The sequence below is a fragment of the Amphiura filiformis genome, chromosome 3, assembly GCF_039555335.1.
Source record: "Amphiura filiformis chromosome 3, Afil_fr2py, whole genome shotgun sequence".
Lineage (NCBI taxonomy): Eukaryota > Metazoa > Echinodermata > Ophiuroidea > Amphilepidida > Amphiuridae > Amphiura > Amphiura filiformis.
The window spans coordinates 18,515,181-18,533,114 of NC_092630.1; the positions used below are offsets into that span (position 1 = coordinate 18,515,181).

At 36.5% G+C, this 17,934-nt stretch overlaps 1 protein-coding gene across 3 annotated transcripts in view; it reads left to right on the forward strand.

The window, feature by feature from the left end:
• LOC140148155 (uncharacterized) overlaps positions 1 to 17,522 on the forward strand; it is a 118,187-nt gene extending 100,665 nt beyond the window's left edge. For 2 of the 3 annotated variants that reach the window (XM_072170015.1, XM_072170017.1), the window contains 5 exons: positions 100 to 195; positions 615 to 858; positions 8,892 to 8,927; positions 15,084 to 15,277; positions 16,471 to 17,521. In XM_072170015.1, coding sequence (XP_072026116.1) covers positions 100 to 195; positions 615 to 858; positions 8,892 to 8,927; positions 15,084 to 15,277; positions 16,471 to 16,584 — 684 coding nt within the window. In that variant the 3' untranslated portion in view covers positions 16,585 to 17,521. Of the gene's footprint in view, positions 1 to 99; positions 196 to 614; positions 859 to 8,891; positions 8,928 to 15,083; positions 15,278 to 16,470 lie in introns of all 3 variants that reach the window. The other variant, XM_072170016.1, reaches the window with a different exon arrangement.
• The last annotated feature ends 412 nt before the right edge of the window (positions 17,523 to 17,934 follow it).

Genomic DNA, 17,934 nt, shown 5'->3' on the forward strand with positions numbered 1-17,934 from the left:
TGTTTTATCATATTGCACATATTCATTTTTAAATCCATTTTTAAATTCATCAAAATGTTTTTTATCAAATTGACACCATATTTCCTTTTAATATTTCAGATGAAGATCAAGCTAGAAAGGAAACACAAACAAGACCAAGAGGCTCGGAGTCTGCGTCAACTGGAAGCAGCCAGAACAGCAAACCTAGAAAAACTGGTAAATAAAATGGGTTCAGTGTCATTTTTTTTTTGAAGAGCTCAAGTTCAGTGATGTTAACCAGCCCATGTCCATTAAGTTTCAAATTGCCCTAGTGAATTGAATTGTCCAAATCTACTATAATGAAGAGACAATGATGGGTGTATACCTTTTAAAACCATAAAGGCTGCCTCGATCACTTTGATACATTTTAATGCGTGGAAAATAATACCCAGTTTACAAAGGGCAAAAGTTGTAATCAAATTTATCAAAGTCACAATCAATCCTAGGTACCAGGATTGTGCATAGGTAAACTGTGCACCTAAAGCCACTATGTTAATACTCAAGCATTGAGGTACAGCATGTATATAGCAAGGAAGGAACTCAGTTTTGTATTGTAAATATAAACAGGTACTCGTTGTGTGCATGCTCTCCCCTAGGTGGATGACATAGAGGACAAAGAGATAAAACTACGCATATTGACAGATGAATATGACCGAGCCAGCAAGATGTTTAACAACACCCAAGACAAGACCACCCGTGAGGTGACACAGATGCGTTCTCAATTAGGCCATGAACGAAACCTCAAACTTGATGCATTCCAACGAGTGGATGAGTTACAGACTCAGGTGTATGATATTGAGCAGGCCTTGTCTAGCATGTCAAGACCATACACAGCTGCAAGTAAGTGCTACAAAAAGGTTGATTAATTATTTAACAATTCTTGGTTCTCAAAACAGCTGAAATAGCTCACCTGGGGTAGCTTTCTGTCTGCAATTTGCTAAACTTTCTTCAGCCCCTAATTATTATGCCTCTTATGCCTCCACCGCGAGGCATACTGTTTTTGCAATGTCCGTCCATCCGTGCTTCCGTCCGGACGCTATATCTCGGGCATGGATGGGCGGATTGACTTCAGATTTTCAGGATAGGTGGGTCATGGTCAAAAACTCTGGCTACTTTTTTTTGGGTGGGGTTCAAGGTCATATACTGAGGTCAAAGGTCATTTGAGGTCAGGGGGCCCACTTTCCTTATTTACCTCTTTTCTCGGAGACTAGGGGTCGTACGTTCCTCAAACTTGGTGGGTGGGTGCATCTTGACCCCAGGCAGAACAAGTTTGTATTGGTTAGTGGGTCAAGGTCACCTGAGGTCATCCTGGGGTCATCTGAGGTCAAATGAGCAAAAACTGTCGTATGGCCATGATACTTGGTATGTACAGTCAACATTTAGAGCCAAATTTTTGGAAGGTCATTTTGGGGTCATCTGGGGTCACCCAGGGGTCATCTGAGGTCAAATTAGTAAAAACTGTCATATGGGAATGAAACTTGGTGGGTACAGTCAACATTTAGAGCAAAATTTTTGAAGGTCATTTTGGGGTCACCCAGGGGTCATCTGAGGTCAAATTAGTAAAAACTGTCATATGGGCATGAAATTTGGGGGGTACAGTCAACATTTAGAGCCAAATTTTTGGAAGGTCATTTCGGGGTCATCCGAGGTCATCTAGGGGTCATCTGAGGTCAAATTAGTACAAACAGTCACATGGGCAGGAAACTTGGGCATAATCAACATATAGAGCCAGATTTTTGGAAGGTGATTTTGGGGTCACCAGGGGTCATCGCTCCCTCTGGTGGAGGCATCACGGTCGACACTGTGCGTCGAAAACCGTGACATCCGAGAACCGCGGTCCATCTAGTCATGTGGGGGTGCTATGGATGTGCAATTGAGACTCGGCACCATCAGACTGTGCAGGACGTCTCAATAGTGAGTTGTATATAACTTGTAGGTGGTACTGGATGCCGTCCCTGTCCCTGGGTCCCTGTTCAAACTGCTCTTGTTTTGTCAAATGTTGATTAGTTAACTACGCTGTCAGATTCCTGTATGAGATACTATGATTTGTAGGGGAGAGATGGAGGATCAGTTGTCATAAAGTATACATATAGTCCATCAACTCAGAAGTAGACCTCGGAAACTGGAGGTATGAGAATTATTATTTTAGTGCAATGCGTGTGTAAATGCTTCTTTGGCTCGCCAACTGCTGCAGGATTTGCACTTGCTGAGCGTGCGCACTACGCTCTTTATGCGTCACATTTTTTAACACACAGTGTGTGTGACGCAAAGCATCGACCCCCGATGCCACAGATTTGGTTTGTACTTCAAAGTGGACAAACTGTAGAAGTTATAACAAGCAGGTGTTTTTTGAGGCCAATGATAGATAAGCACTCTGGATGTACCAAAACAAATAGGTGATCAATGCATGGTCCATAGCCTGCTATTCAACTAGTGTGCATCACTCCACATGAGCTCTGACAAATCACCATAATTACGCTGTTTTTACTTTGGATTACCTATTGAATTTTATATCAACATCTTCATCTTGATGTCTGGAATTTACTGATCAACTTTATTTTATAAACTTGATCACTGTTTTGGAGAAAATATATGACATTTGATTTCATATTTTGTATTATAATTCAACTTGGACTACAACTCTACATCACTGGTATTGATTTTCTTCCAAGAACATCCTGCCTATATAACAATGAACTTAACGAGCATAACAAAGGGAGCTGTCAATCATCTATGGCAGTCTTTCCATGGTACTTTCAATGGATTTACAAATGTGGACATATTTGATCACTCTATGTGGAAAATTGAACCCAAAACTATGTCAACAACAATAGCTGTCAACCCAGATATATTTGATCAACTATCTTATGAACTATGTGCTAGATATGGTACAGCAGAAGACAAGGGCAGGTACGGCTGCATCTTCAGATGTGATATGCCTGGAGATACACTACAACATGTAACCATCACTTGCTATGCATCTACCAACACTATCTCAGTCCAAGGATCACTCCATCAAACTTGGATAGATACCATCTTAACAGAAATTGGTAACAAATTAGCAGAAGAGAATGTTGCAGCCTTCCCCTTCACACCTGGTCCTTCTACTTCTACGCCAACACATAACCACGCTATCACATCATCGGACAAAAGTGAAAATCTGCCAACATTTGAACTCAATCACGAACTGATGACAGACTCTTCTGTTCAAACTAGAGTTACATCTTGTGATGCACAAACTCAAACTGACTCCGCTCCAGATGAAACACCTCAACTCAGAAGGAAAATTCAAAGCCTGCAAGACAAGGTAAAGGATCTCACCTCACAGCTACAAGAATTTAGAGACTTGCGACAAAACTTTACCCAGATTTCATCAGCATTTCGCGAACTCAGTGAGCGTAACAGTGTACTAGAGGCTGAAATTTTCAGTCTAAAGGAGACCCATGTGCAGAACTTTGAACTTCCCAAAACAGCAAGTCGCCTATCCCAGCCAACAGAAAGTGCACCAGCAGTAACAACATCAAATTCCTACAGCGCTTTATTTGATCAGGTAGCAGAAACTGCTGTTCCTGCAGCCCCCAGCATCGACTTGATGACCCCAGACAAACATGTCCCGCTAACTCAGCAAAGTCAAGGCCTACTACTAAACCAACTCCAAGACCAACAAGACAACCTACAAAAGTACTAGTGAGAAACCACCACCGAAAGAATGCCCACAGATCTTAATTTTAGTAACTCTATATGCAAGCGGATTGATGAAGATAGGTTCTACAAAGGAAAGTCCACAAAAGTATTTGCTAAGAGTGGAGCAACCATAGTTGAGATTCAGAGACTTGTAGAAGATTGTGAGTATGTAAACCCAAAACATGTCATCCTACAAGCATGGACTAATAATGTAAAGCGAGAATCAACCGAGGCTTGTGAAGCCAAAGCGAGGCGTCTTGTCAATGCAGCTCTTCAGAAATTTCCCAACGCAGCATCATTGTATCAAGTATTCTTCCCGACTGATCCCCCTTGCAAGAAGTAATGTCTTAAACGGAGTTATATATGAACTGAACACCATCTTTGAACGAAATTGTCGCGCTAGTGCTCGCGTATCATTTGCAGACCATGCCTCATCATTTGTTACAGAAGGAGGACATATTAGAGAAGACCTATATTGGGACAAGGTTCACCTGAACAACCATGGCATCAGCAGACTTGTAAGGAACTTTAGAAATGTAATAGACTCTCAGTCAACCCCTTTTATGTGGAGTCAACATCAGCAAGGAACATAGGTCTTTCTTCTCGTATATATAGTGAACATGGTGAAAAACAATGTGAAATTAAAAGGACTATTTCAAGCAATCAAACTGATCATTCATATTGTATAGGTTCTACATGTAATGATAACTCATCTATGACTATTGTAAATAATTCTAATAATAACATCAATAGCCAAAATGTAAATTCTATTTATTCACCTCATCATCATGTCTCAAGTGTTACCTATTGTGCTCATAAAGTCACTCCCTCTCATCACAATCATCCATTCATTCATTTTCATTCAAGTGTTTTTGATGTTATTGACCAAGGTAATAGTGATGATACAAGTAGATTATGTTTTGAAAAAACAGATGTTTATCCTGAAAGTACTTCTGTAAATTACAATTGTTCCCACAATATTCCTAGTAATAACAATGTTCATGTAAATAATATAACAAATGATATAAATATTGTAAATAATATGAGTGATGACACTAAACATGTTAATGCTATTCTAAAGAAATCTGTACATATAACTAGTGCTATTACATGTAGTAGTAATAATGATGTTTCAATCAGTACTTCTGCTATGGAAAATGAAAATTCTCATGATGTTCATGCCAATGGTGCAGACAATGGAAATCTTGGTGATGAAGAAATTACTAGTGTCACAACATGTGACAACAATGAGTGTACAAACAAGTGTTGTAAGGTAAAAGATAAAAATAGTACCGGTAAAAAAGAACTGAAACTTTAAAACTGTAAAGAATGTCAAAATTTGCAAGAAAACTGAAAATGATTTTTGTGGTGAGTGTGTAAGAAAAATCTTAAAAAATGATCTTTATGTAACTTGTAATAATTGTACTCTTGATTTTCACCTTAGATGTGTTGATGATAATGATGTTAAGCAAAATAATAATTGGTATTGTAAGAATTGTTTTCACAAACTTGCTAATGATGAACTTCCTCTTAATGAGGGCTTTATTGATTTAAAGTGTAAGATTAGGAAGGGTCTTAAAATAGCTCATTTAAATATCCAGGGTTTAATCCACAAAGTTGATGAGGTTAATTTCCTTTTGAATGACAATGCTATTGATGCGTTATGTATTAATGAGACTTGGTTAGATAAGGATGTTGATGACTCAGAAGTAGAAATAGATGGTTATAATACTTATAGACTTGATAGACAAAATGGTAAAACACGGGGTGGAGTTTTATGTTATGTTAAAAACAGTATTTTGTCAAAACAAAATGAGGATTTATATGATAATGATATTGAAGGTATTTTTATTGAACTTAATTTAACCAACACAAAGCCTATTTTAGTTGGCAGTATTTATCGCCCACCAGACAGTACTGTTGATTTTCTTGATAATCTTGATGATATATTTAAGAAATGTAACAATTTATATGATGATGTATATATTTTAGGAGACTTTAATTTAGATCAGGTTAAAATTGGTAATTTAAGAAAAGTGACAAGGTTGGCAAACAATTCTAATATGAAACAAATTATAACAGATTATACAAGAATAACTGAAACTAGTAAAACAAAAATTGATTTAATATTTGTATCAAAACCAGAACTTATTATCTCATCTGGTGTTCATAGTTTAGGTCTTAGTGATCATTCATTAATATATGCTGTAAGAAAATGTAATAAGTTGAAACTTCCACCAAAAATTGTAAGATCCAGATGTTTCAAAAACTTTAATGAAGTAGATTATATTGATACAATCAAAAATATTGATTGGGGTAGAATTCGTAATATAAATGATGTCAATGAAGCACTTAATGAATGGCAGTCTTCATTCAATGCCGCCTGTGACAAGCATGCACCATTTAAGGAAAAGAAAGTTAAAGGTTGTTTACCTGAATGGGTGAATAGTGAATTTTTGAGACTAAGTAAAGATAGGGACTACTATTTTTCAAAAGCACATAAGACAAATAATGCTGAAGATTGGAGTAAAGCAAAGTCTCTTAGAAATAAAGTAAACAATATGAAATATTCACTGAAAAAGAGTTATTGTAACTTGAGGCTATAAGTAACAACATAAATAATAGTAAAAATCTTTGGAAAACAATTAAGAAAATTATACCAAACAAAACATCAAGTATACCTACAGCAGTTGTTAAAAAGAATGGTAATTACTCAGGTAACAAAAAGGATATGGCAAATGAGTTCAATGAGTTTTTCACTTCAATAGGTAATGAACTTGGGAGTAGATTTAATAATAACAATGATAATTATGTATGCACTTGTAATACTGTATGTTCTCATCAAAATCATAGTGTAAACAAATTTAGTTTTAGAGCAATATCTAATGAATTTGTTCTCAAACAAATAAGTAAAATGCAAAATTGTAAATCGTCAGGATTAGATCCATTCAATGTAAGGTTATTAAAGTTGGCTCTGCCTTTCATCTCAAAATGCCTTGTTCATATTTGCAACCTGTCTTTGAATGGGTCTACTTTTCCTGATGCATGGAAGAAGGCTAAAGTAACTCCAATATTTAAATCGGGTGATAAAACTAATGTTAGTAACTATAGACCTATCTCTGTATTACCAATTGTATCAAAGATCATTGAAAGAGCTGTCCATGATCAATTATATGAATATATGAGTAATGTAGGACTGTTATCAAATGCTCAATCAGGATTTCGTCCGAATCATTCCACAACAACAACCCTTCTAGATGTGCAAGATTACATTTTAAAGAATATGGATACAGGTTATGCTACAGGCGTTTTATTTATAGACTTAAAGAAAGCATTTGATACTGTAAATCATGATATTCTGATTAGGAAACTTAAACAATATGGGGTATATGGGGATGAATTATTATGGTTTAAATCATACTTAAACAACAGAGAACAAACTGTTAATGTTAACTCAACTCTTTCTGACTTTAGGCCAATTGATATTGGTATTCCTCAGGGCTCAATTTTAGGTCCTTTACTGTTTATCATTTTTGTTAACTGTTTACCTAATGCTGTGTCTGAATGTAAAACTGTAATGTATGCTGATGATACCTCTTTAATGTGTAAAGCTAAAAATGAATCTGATCTTAAAATTCAAATGGAGTCATGTCTAAGTAGGGTAGCTGAATGGTTCAAAGTAAACAAACTCACTTTAAATGTTGAAAAGTTTATGATCTTTGGTACAAACAAAATGCTTGAAAAGTTCAACAATGTACATTTATTATATAACAACAATGATATTGAAAGAGTAGATGAGTTTAAATATCTAGGTGTAAAATTTGATAGCAAGATGTCTTGGTCAGCTCACGTTGATAATGTTAGTAAAACTATTTCCAAAAGAACTGGCATAATAAAACGTATAAAATATTTCCTTCCACACAAAACCACTGTAATGTTATCCAATGCTCTTGTTATTCCCCACTTTGATTATGGCAGCATGGTCTGGTCAAATTTTAGTGTAGAGTACCATAATAGGCTTCAGGTACTTCATAATAATTTAGCTAGAATAATTCTCTCAGCAGATATAAGGACACCAACTAATGATTTAATGAATACATTGCAGTGGGTTAAACTTGATCAAAGATGGCATAATACTCTATTAATGACTGTTTTCAAATGTTTAAAGAATGAATATCCATCATACTTATCTTCTCAATTTGATTTTGTTCATGATAACCATAATCATATAACTAGAAATCATACTTCTAATACATTGATTGTTCCAAAATTTAAATCAAATTCAGGTCAGCGTACTTTTCACGTCAGGGCAGCCTATGCATGGAATTCTTTGCCACCGACAGTAAGAGCGCCAGATGGAAAATATGACTTTAGGCCAATTTCAGTCAAAAATTAAAGAAATTTAGGCTAATCTTTATCTACATTTTGTTCATTTGCTTGCTTATTTTTTGTATAAATATAATTATTGTATTTCTGTATTTTGAATCATGGTATTTATAATTTTTCTTGTATTTGATGATACCATTATACTTATTTGTAATACTAGTATATTATGTATGCTATTTTTGTAAATATTGTGTATCGTAATATATTTTGTTGCTATAAACATGTATACAATGAGGGCCTGCTTGAAAAGCAGTGCTTGTCACTGAAGCAGTATTACCCTCAATAAAGAAAGAATAAATAATAATAATAATATAGTAGCTTGTCTGCATTCTTTCATGGTAAAAGGATTTGTCTTTTCATTCTTTAATGATGATTCAATGTTTCCATTTTGCTGGGTCCTTATTTCCAATACTTGAAGGTTCTTTGCATGCTGGAGGAATTTATTTGATTTACTTTTCACAATGTGAATATCAAAAGGGGCTTAACATAATGAACAGGTAGTTTTTAAATGCGACATAAAGCTGTTCAGCATAAAATGTTATCATTTACACAACACAGGAAATATGTTGCCTTAAATTGTGACCATTTTGGTTGATTAATTGCTTATTCTTGCCCATAAAATATATTGAGTTACCTCTTGTATCAAGCTTCACTCCCCATTGTATTTATTTGTTCTTGTGCAGGATGCCTAACCCTGTTACCTACTTTAAGTAATGTCACAAAATCATATAATTAATTATTATTAGTATTGCTAGTATTATCAAGTTATAACTAACTCCTAATTGCTTGCATGCTGCCTGTAGGCTATTTGACTACCCCTGGTCCAGGTCATCTACCTCGTAAGTATCAATGTGTGCAGTATCATGCACCTGTCCTTGCAAGCTAACCACCAATGTAGATAGTGTTTCTAGTTTCTATACACATTTTAGTAGCTTCCATGGCACATAGTAGCTTATACACAGTATTAATACACATTCAATATATGTATGTAGCGATTCAATTTAGAAGTAACCTAGAATGCATAAATGTAACACACATTAATCTTTGCATGTGCTACGCACATGGCTATATATATCTTCCATTGGTGAGTAACTTAATTTTACCACTTGTCTTATTTTACCCACCTATCTGAACAGACAGGGAGAAAAAGGGGACAAAAAGATTTTCAATTCAATTTGACAATTTATGGCGATTTTGGCCCAAAAAGTGGTAAAATTGGCCCAACAAAATCCACAGAGGCAATCAATACTGGGCCAGTATTATTTTTTCTTACCAGACCAACTGGCTAGTGCAAGAATTAAAAGTTACAGCATTGGGTAGTCATTTCTGCAAGATTATTTTCATGCTTTGCCGATTTATACCTGTTTCAATTATTTTCATATTTGCCATTCTTATCTTACATTGACCTAGTACCTATACACAAAAGGGATATAATGACTTGATTAACTTTTTCTTATTTCTCACAAACTATGATTGCTTACCGAGAGGAAGCTTTCATCCAGAATTCTCTTGGACGTCTTCAGCCCCAATAACCGGCACATGGGGGGCGCTGTTGGCTATTCTGAGCCATTGACACCAGACGGTGTCAGTCGGCTCAGAAGAGAGTTGTACACGCCGGGCAAGTAAAACCTCCCGGCATCCCTGTTGAGGTTACTCTTGTTGATTCGTATGTGACTCCCCGTCCAAACCATGACTCATCCTGGTCGATGATTTTGACCTGATCAGTGGTAAATTATGTCCCGTATCCCTGGCATGAAGCGCTACAGGAGAGGGTTCTCTTCTAAGAGGGTGTTTAGTTTCACAGATGTAGGAGGCGTTGCATGATTGACAAGCGATGTTGTACACAGTGTGACACCGTTCCTCCTTTTTGATCTTGTCCTTCGGTGCAACTAGAAGTTTGCGTAGTGTGTTACGGGGCTTGAAATGGACTTGAATCCCTTCTTTTGTGAGCACACATCGTAATCCCTCAGACACATCTCTTGCATAGGGTATGGTTATGTGACCCTTGCTAGAGGGTACAGAGTCGGGTTGGTTACGAGTTGGAAGGTGCTTGGAGTTCACAATCGTGACTTGTTATTTGCACAAACAAATGTAGTTTGAAATTTCTTTTACAGTAGTTGAATTGCACACTAATTGCACATTGGATTTTTACATTATTTTTCAATTCAGCGAGTCGGTGCGGACGTTAACGCATTGAGGCAGCTTTAAATGCATGTGCGTGTACTCCCATACCTTGACCGAGTGCTTATGATTTGCAGCCTTGGCCAATGAAAAGCGCACTGAATCCTCGAGATGAAAAATACTTTAGTACACATAGTATAGTGCCATTCTTTGCATGGATCATTCAATGTAGCTAAACACATAGCAGAATGTACTATAAGTCATTGCCAGTCTAGAATTATGGCACAATGTAGCAAATAGGCATGTACTATTATCTGTGTATTTCAATTTGATTGATGCCTTGATCAAGGGAAATACTCAATGTCAAGTGTTTTTAGATCAGTTACTGGCCCTTCAACCCCTTAAAAATTGAACTTCTGATTTAATACCAAATTATAAGCAACTTATTATTTGCTGAAAACAATAAGAAACAAAAAAGAATTGAGCACCTTAAAATCAGAATTAATCTCATTCCCCTTGATTGTGTCATCTATTCATGTATGTTTGCCAACTTTGTGAAAATCACCAAATGCAATAAATTATCTCGCTGACATACGAAGATATTAGCCAGCCATGCACATACCTAGTCTGACCTACTATAACGGTCATGATAAGTTTTCAAATCTATAATTATGTTCTGTTTCAAGTCAAAGAACTCGGACAAACTTTAAAATAATTGAAATTTTTTGGACTGAAGTAAAACATTGCATGTTATTTAATGGTTGCATAATTCTTGTTCACATGTAGTGAAATTGCCACACATGAAATAAGCATGTGTGTGACTCATGTTTTTGTGTAATGTTAGTAGCATACGAGGGGGTATCAAAAAGTTTTAGAAATCGTCCAGAAGTGAAAGAGCTATATCAATGAAATTTTGTCATTGCAATCACTGGTCCTTATGTACACTATGGTGCAAAAACGGTCTCATAAGTATGTTTACTTTTTTACAGGCGACGCTAGATGCTAATAACCTGCTGCCCCAGTTACTGCGCATAAACTGCAAGATTGAGAAAATTGAGGCAAGCAGCGTTATTAAGATCCTGCATTTGAAGGGTTGCAGTGCCTAGAAAATCGATGATGAAATGAAAGTTATCTTCGGTGGTGATTGTGATACTGTCACTGTTGCTTTTTGGAAAATGAATTTTTATTTCATCACATTTTTTGGGCACTGTAACCCTTAAAATGGAACTTAATCATGCTACATGCCTCAATTTTCTCCATTTTGCTGGTTATGCGGTTACATATAGGCAGGTACTGACATCTAGCGCCTGTAAAAAAAGTAAACATGCTTATGAGACCATTTTTGTACCATAGTGTACATAAAGACCAGTGATTGCACTGACAAAATTTCATTGATATAGCTCTTTCACTTCTGGGCGATTTCTAAAACTTTTTGATACCCCCTCGTACATATACAAAGTAAGCTAAAGTACTTGTGTATACTCATGGTATACTGCACATTTAGTTTTTAAATACATCATTGAATGTACCTAGCACACATAGTATAGACTTAGCATAAATATGCATTCAGTATGTGCATGGACTTTTCAATTTACCATATTCTCTCCAATTATATAAACCTCGGGAACATTCAGTTTCCAAAAAGGGCATTTATAAGAGGTCATTTGCCAATAAAAAAAACCACTTATTTCATAGACAAGTACCTCAATTGAATAAATACTTTGTTTTTAATGATCAAAACAACTAAAACCTGTTTTGACAAGAGCATATTTGCAGAGTTTTTTAGGATTTGACGTGGTAGTTTAAAAAGCGTGGTGATTTACAGTGCGCTACGCACAGGCACAACACCTAGATATTGACCTGCAGTCTTCAGCACACTTTAGTGTCAGCATTATTATATTGAAGAAAAAAAGGTGGTGGAACATTTATTAGAGAGAATATGGTTGTTAGTTCATGCAAGGAGAATGCGCCTTCATTCATTGCACGTAATAGCTATTTTTTCACATCAGAACTTGCACAGAATCTGCACAAAGGCTACAGCTTATTCTCGTATTATAAAATACTAACATTTCATTCATCTCTAAAGCTATGAAAAAGCCTAATTCTTTATATAATTGTATACAATGTGTGTGCAAGTATAATAAACTGCTCAAATAAAGAAAGTCCGCAGTCATGTAACCCGTCCTACACAAACACCTGATCTTGTTATGACAATATGATTGAAAATGTCGTGTTCAGAATCATGTTAGCTGCAATTTGATACCAAATTTGCTGCCGAAAACTCTAAATTCACAGAGATTGATACCAGTATATGAAATTTGGTGCATTTTCAAAAGTTGCAAATTAAAAACGGACCACGCGGACTGTAGAGGAGAATGGCAGAGTGCGACCATTGACATAGCCCGAAACAACCACTAGGTCATATCGATCACATCGTACCCTAATATTCATCAGTAAAGCACTGTAGCAATCCATGCGTTTTAAATTAACAATTGAATAAAGCGCGCACTTGGGATAATCGACATGGACCCATCGTGGGCAAGCAAGCTTGACCATATTGCCACGCTAAGCAATTTCGACCCCGTGCTTCATTTTGATTTGCAACTTTTGAAAATGCACCAAATGCCATAAACTGGCATCAATCTTTGTCGCTTTTGAGTGTTTGGTAGCAAATTAGGTATCAGATTGGAGCTAACAAGATTTAGCACACAACCGTATCAATCAAATTGTCATAAACAAGATCAGGTTTTGGTGTAGGACGGGTTACATGACTGCAGACTTTCTTTATTTGAGCAGTTTACATCAAATTAAATGCTCAATCGTCAAGACTCATGTTGTATAAGGGTAGCTCTTACGGATTTTCTGTGGCAGCCATTTAAAGTTGGAGTAGGGGGGCCTAAATTTGGACCCAAAAGTTGCCCTTTAAATAAATTTCATCTTTGGGAGTCTGTGCCTTCTTTATAAAATGAGAGAGAGGTCTGAAACTTTGTATACACACTAACTGCATGCCCAATTTGTCAAAAAATAAAAATATTGAACAAATTTCTGTAGGGCCAATTACTTGGCGTTGTGTCATTTGACTCATTAAATATCAAGAAAAAATGTAATGTTATCATGTAAACTGGTCAACTTTAGCCCCCTAAATTCACATTTTGGTCAACTAATTAATTTTTGGGACTTAACACTGTTGTAATTTAAGATAGTAAAAATAAAATGATATTATAAATTTGAAGGTGGACTCATTTCATTTTGAACAGCGCCCTCATGAAAATGTTGAATTTGCAATAAATTTCATCATTCGTCAGGGCGCTGTTCCAAATGTTAATGAGTTGTCCACCTCAATTTTAATAAAACATGCATTTATTTATCCTAACTACTAGTCATCAGTGATAGCAAAAAGTAAGTAATCTGTAAAAATGTTGAATTTAGGGGGCTAAACTTGACAAGTTTACAAAACATTGACATTTTTTTCTTATATTTAATGACCCCATGACACAATGCTAATTACAGAATTTTTTATTTTTAATTTTTGACAAATTGGGCATGCAGTTAGGGTGTATACAAAGTTTCAGGCCTCTCTTTCTTTTTTATAAAGAAGGCACAGACTCCCAAAGATGAAATTTATTTAAAGGGCAACTTTTGGGTCCAAATTTAGGCCCCCCTACTCCAACTTTAACTGGCTGCCACAGAAAATCCGTAAGAGCTGCTGACCTCAAATTTGCAGGTTTTTAATTTTTTTACAGGTACAACATATGACTAAAATATAAAGCAAATCTGAGGGGGTCAGGTGGGGCGCCTCCTTGATTTCATATGGAGTGACCCATAATTGATAGTATTCTTGAAAAACTATCAGAGTTGAGTTGGAGTCCTATGTAATTATTGCTTGAAATAAGGCAGACCCTTGGGGTTCAAACTCTGTGAAGATAACTGTAGTGAAATGTTGCCCTTGAAGTCGGCAAGACGGATTCAGTGCTGAATTCAACAACATCAGTAGCTACAAAGTGTCACAAAATGTGGACCAATGTAACATTAAAATTTTCCAATTGATTTCAAACCCAAAGACCCCCAAGTAAACCTTGAAGACAAGAGCCCAAATCGTGGGTAGAGTGCAAGACCATGGCAAGTGCAGTAGAATGCAATAGCTGCCAATAATTTGCAATATTTCAATGTACTTTTAATCAATAGCTCATGAAGAGAACCCCACCTATAATGTAAAGGTGATACATTTGGTTAGCTTAGTGACTACCAGGAAAGTAATACAGAACATCCAGAATTTATAGTGAAGGGATTGTGCTGCAAACAATAGGTGCTTTACATAAGGCAGCTATTACATTGTACTGCACTTGCAATGGTCTTGCACTTAGCCCATGAAAATCTAGCAACATGTTTAGGTTTATTCCAGCTTAAAGGGGCATTTTGTGATCCACAGCCTCATCCCCCCACGTTTCCCAAAAAAAGTTGAGATTTTTACACCACTGGATACCTCTGGCTACATAATGTTTATGTACCAAATATTTCTTGCAGATTCATTCGTTTAGCAAAAATATCGCTAAATTTGAATTTCGTTCTGGTGCACCAGAACGAAATTACAACACATTGTCTATGGAGCAGTGTAATACACATAATCATGCATAACTCGCAAACGCAAAATCGGAATCAACTGAAATTTTGGAAATAAGCTTTTTTCGTGGATATCTACTGAAAAATGTCATAAAAAGAGGATGCTAGGATCACGAAATCCTCCTTTAAGTAGATTTGATGCAATTTAGACTACTTTTCTGTCAGCAACTATTTACCCATTCATTTTTCTGTCTGCCTGTTCATACATTGCCTCAGTTACTGACTTACTTGCATCCATCATATTCGTTTTTCAGCCATGATATCTACCCGTTCAAGATCCACATCACCAGAGAAATTACCAAAGAGTCGTGCCATCAGTGTAGCATCAGGATTGTGGCCTCCCCCATCTGGTATGCCTCCTAATTTCCAGCAACGATCACTAACACCAGATCCATGGCCACATCAACCAAACAATGAAAGGGATAGGATCACACAAAGACCAAAATCGGTAGGTTCTCCCAATTAAAATAGCTTGATTCTATATGCAATAAAAGTTTATGAATGCCTAATGTAGACATTGGTTTAGAATTGGGTGGTTCTTAGATTTACGATTTTGGTCATAGACCTATGCATAAATGAAGATATTTGCACATTTTTATTTTCGCAGTAGCTGCCTTAGGCGTGAAAAGCATGTAAATTAATGCACTACAAAAATGTCCACTTTTAATTGCACATATTCCTAGATTTATTTAGATTTGCTGAACAATGAACGGCCAGTTTACAGGGAATCTGAATAATTTGTAATATTTTATGTTTCCAACATTTAGTTTAGTAAACCAGCTTTGATTGAAAGAGCCTCATTAATGAGATACCAACAAAAGTACATGCTCATCACCTTAACAGGTTTGGTAATTTGTATGGCACAACACTAAAACTAAAATGCTAATGGGCCTATGCAATAATCATAATGCCCAGGGAAGAGTAAGATTTGGCATGCTAAACAGGAGGGGCAGGCAATGTTGGCACACAACTTTTGGGATACCTTATATTACCTTGCAATATACAAATTAATCAAAATTTTTCTTGTACATACTACATATGGGGAACAAGGATTTCTTGACACACAATGAGGGTGAAAGCAATTTCAAGGATACATTTTGAAAATTAACCATTGAGTAAATCAACTAGTGGGATCTGCCACTATGAAGGTCATACATTTGTAGTGATTGTACCTTAGTCAACCACAATTTACATCTACTTCCATTAAGGGGGTAGGTACTACACCCCTGGCCAATTTTGTGCCTATTTTTGCATTTTTCTCAAAAATTATAGCACATTGGGGACAAGTAAGATATGTATATTATAGGGGCAAGGACTACAACTACTGTACTGGAAATTCAGCAACTCAAAGCAAGTAGTTATTGATTTATTTATCAAATAGTGGTTTTCCTCATTTTTGACTGTAACTCCATAACTGTTGTCTGTGCTGAAATAAAATTTCAAGTGCAGTAGTTGTAGTCCTTGCCCCTATAACATACATATCTTGCTTGTCCCCAATGCGCTATAATTTTTGAGAAAAATGCAAAAAAGGCACAAAATTTGGCAGGGTGTAGTACCCCTTAATGGAAGTGAAATAGACAGCCTCCTATTTGATTTATTACTTCATCACCACATTTTTATTTGTGTGCGTATTTTTTGTAGGTTGGCACACGGCTACGTAATCGCATAGCGGAGCAGCTTCTTACAGATCTGGAACCTGATCACCATGAAACTATTATGCAATTGCAAAAGAGTACCAGTGCTACAAAGTTGTAACAGAATTTGATTACTTATCTAATATCCATTTACTCCACATTGCCTGTGAAGCTGTGGAGTCAGTTATTCCATCCATTTTATCCTCTTAGGAGAGGAGTTTATTGCAATAATTGCTTGATAGGTGTTTGCAACATGTGGTTTTCAGAATACAAATTGAAGTGTTTTATTGGATGTTCTCTCTGACAAATACGAAGACGATCATATGTCAGGATTAGCTCAAAACTAATCCTTACAAAAGCTTTACAATATCAGCTGTCCAACAGCAAACCCATTGAAACCCTCAATTCAGTTTGGGGGTGATGTGAATTCACAGCAAACCCATTGAAACCCTCAATTCAGTTTGGGGTGATGTGAATTCACAGCAAACCCATTGAAACCCTCAATTCAGTTTGGGGGTGATGTGAATTCACAGCAAACCCATTGAAACCCTCAATTCAGTTTGGGGTGCCGTGAATTCACAGCAAACCCATTGAAACCCTAAATTCAGTTTGGGGTGATGTGAATTCACAGCAAACCCATTGAAACCCTCAATTCAGTTTGGGGGTAATGTGAATTCACAGCAAACCCATTGAAACCCTCAATTCAGTTTGGGGTGCCGTGAATTCACAGCAAACCCATTGAAACCCTCAATTCAGTTTGGGGTGATGTGAATTCACAGCAAACCCATTGAAACCCTCAATTCAGTTTGGGGTGATGTGAATTCACAGCAAACCCATTGAAACCCTAAATTCAGTTTGGGGTGATGTGAATTCAAAGCAAACCCATTGAAACCTAAATTCAGTTTGGGGTGATGTGAATTCACAGCAAACCCATTGAAACCCTAAATTCAGTTTGGGGGTGCTATGAATTCACAGCAAACCCATTGAAACCATAAATTTAGTTTGGGGGTGCTATGAATTCACAGCAAACCCATTGAAACCCTAAATTCAGTTTGGGGGTGATGTGAATTCAAAGCAAACCCATTGAAACCTAAATTCAGTTTGGGGTGCTGTGAATTCACAGCAAACCCATTAAAACCCTAAATTCAGTTTGGGGTTATGTGAATTCACAGCAAACCCATTGAAACCCTCAATTCAGTTTGGGGTTATGTGAATTCACAGCAAACCCATTGAAACCCTCAATTCAGTTTAGAGGTGATGTGAATTCACGGCAAACCCATTAAAACCCTAAATTCAGTTTGGGGTTATGTGAATTCACAGCAAACCCATTGAAACCCTCAATTCAGTTTGGGGTGATGTGAATTCACAGCAAACCCATTGAAACCCTCAATTCAGTTTGGGGTGATGTGAATTCACAGCAAACCCATTGAAACCCTGAATTCAGTTTGGGGGTGATGTGAATTCACAGCAA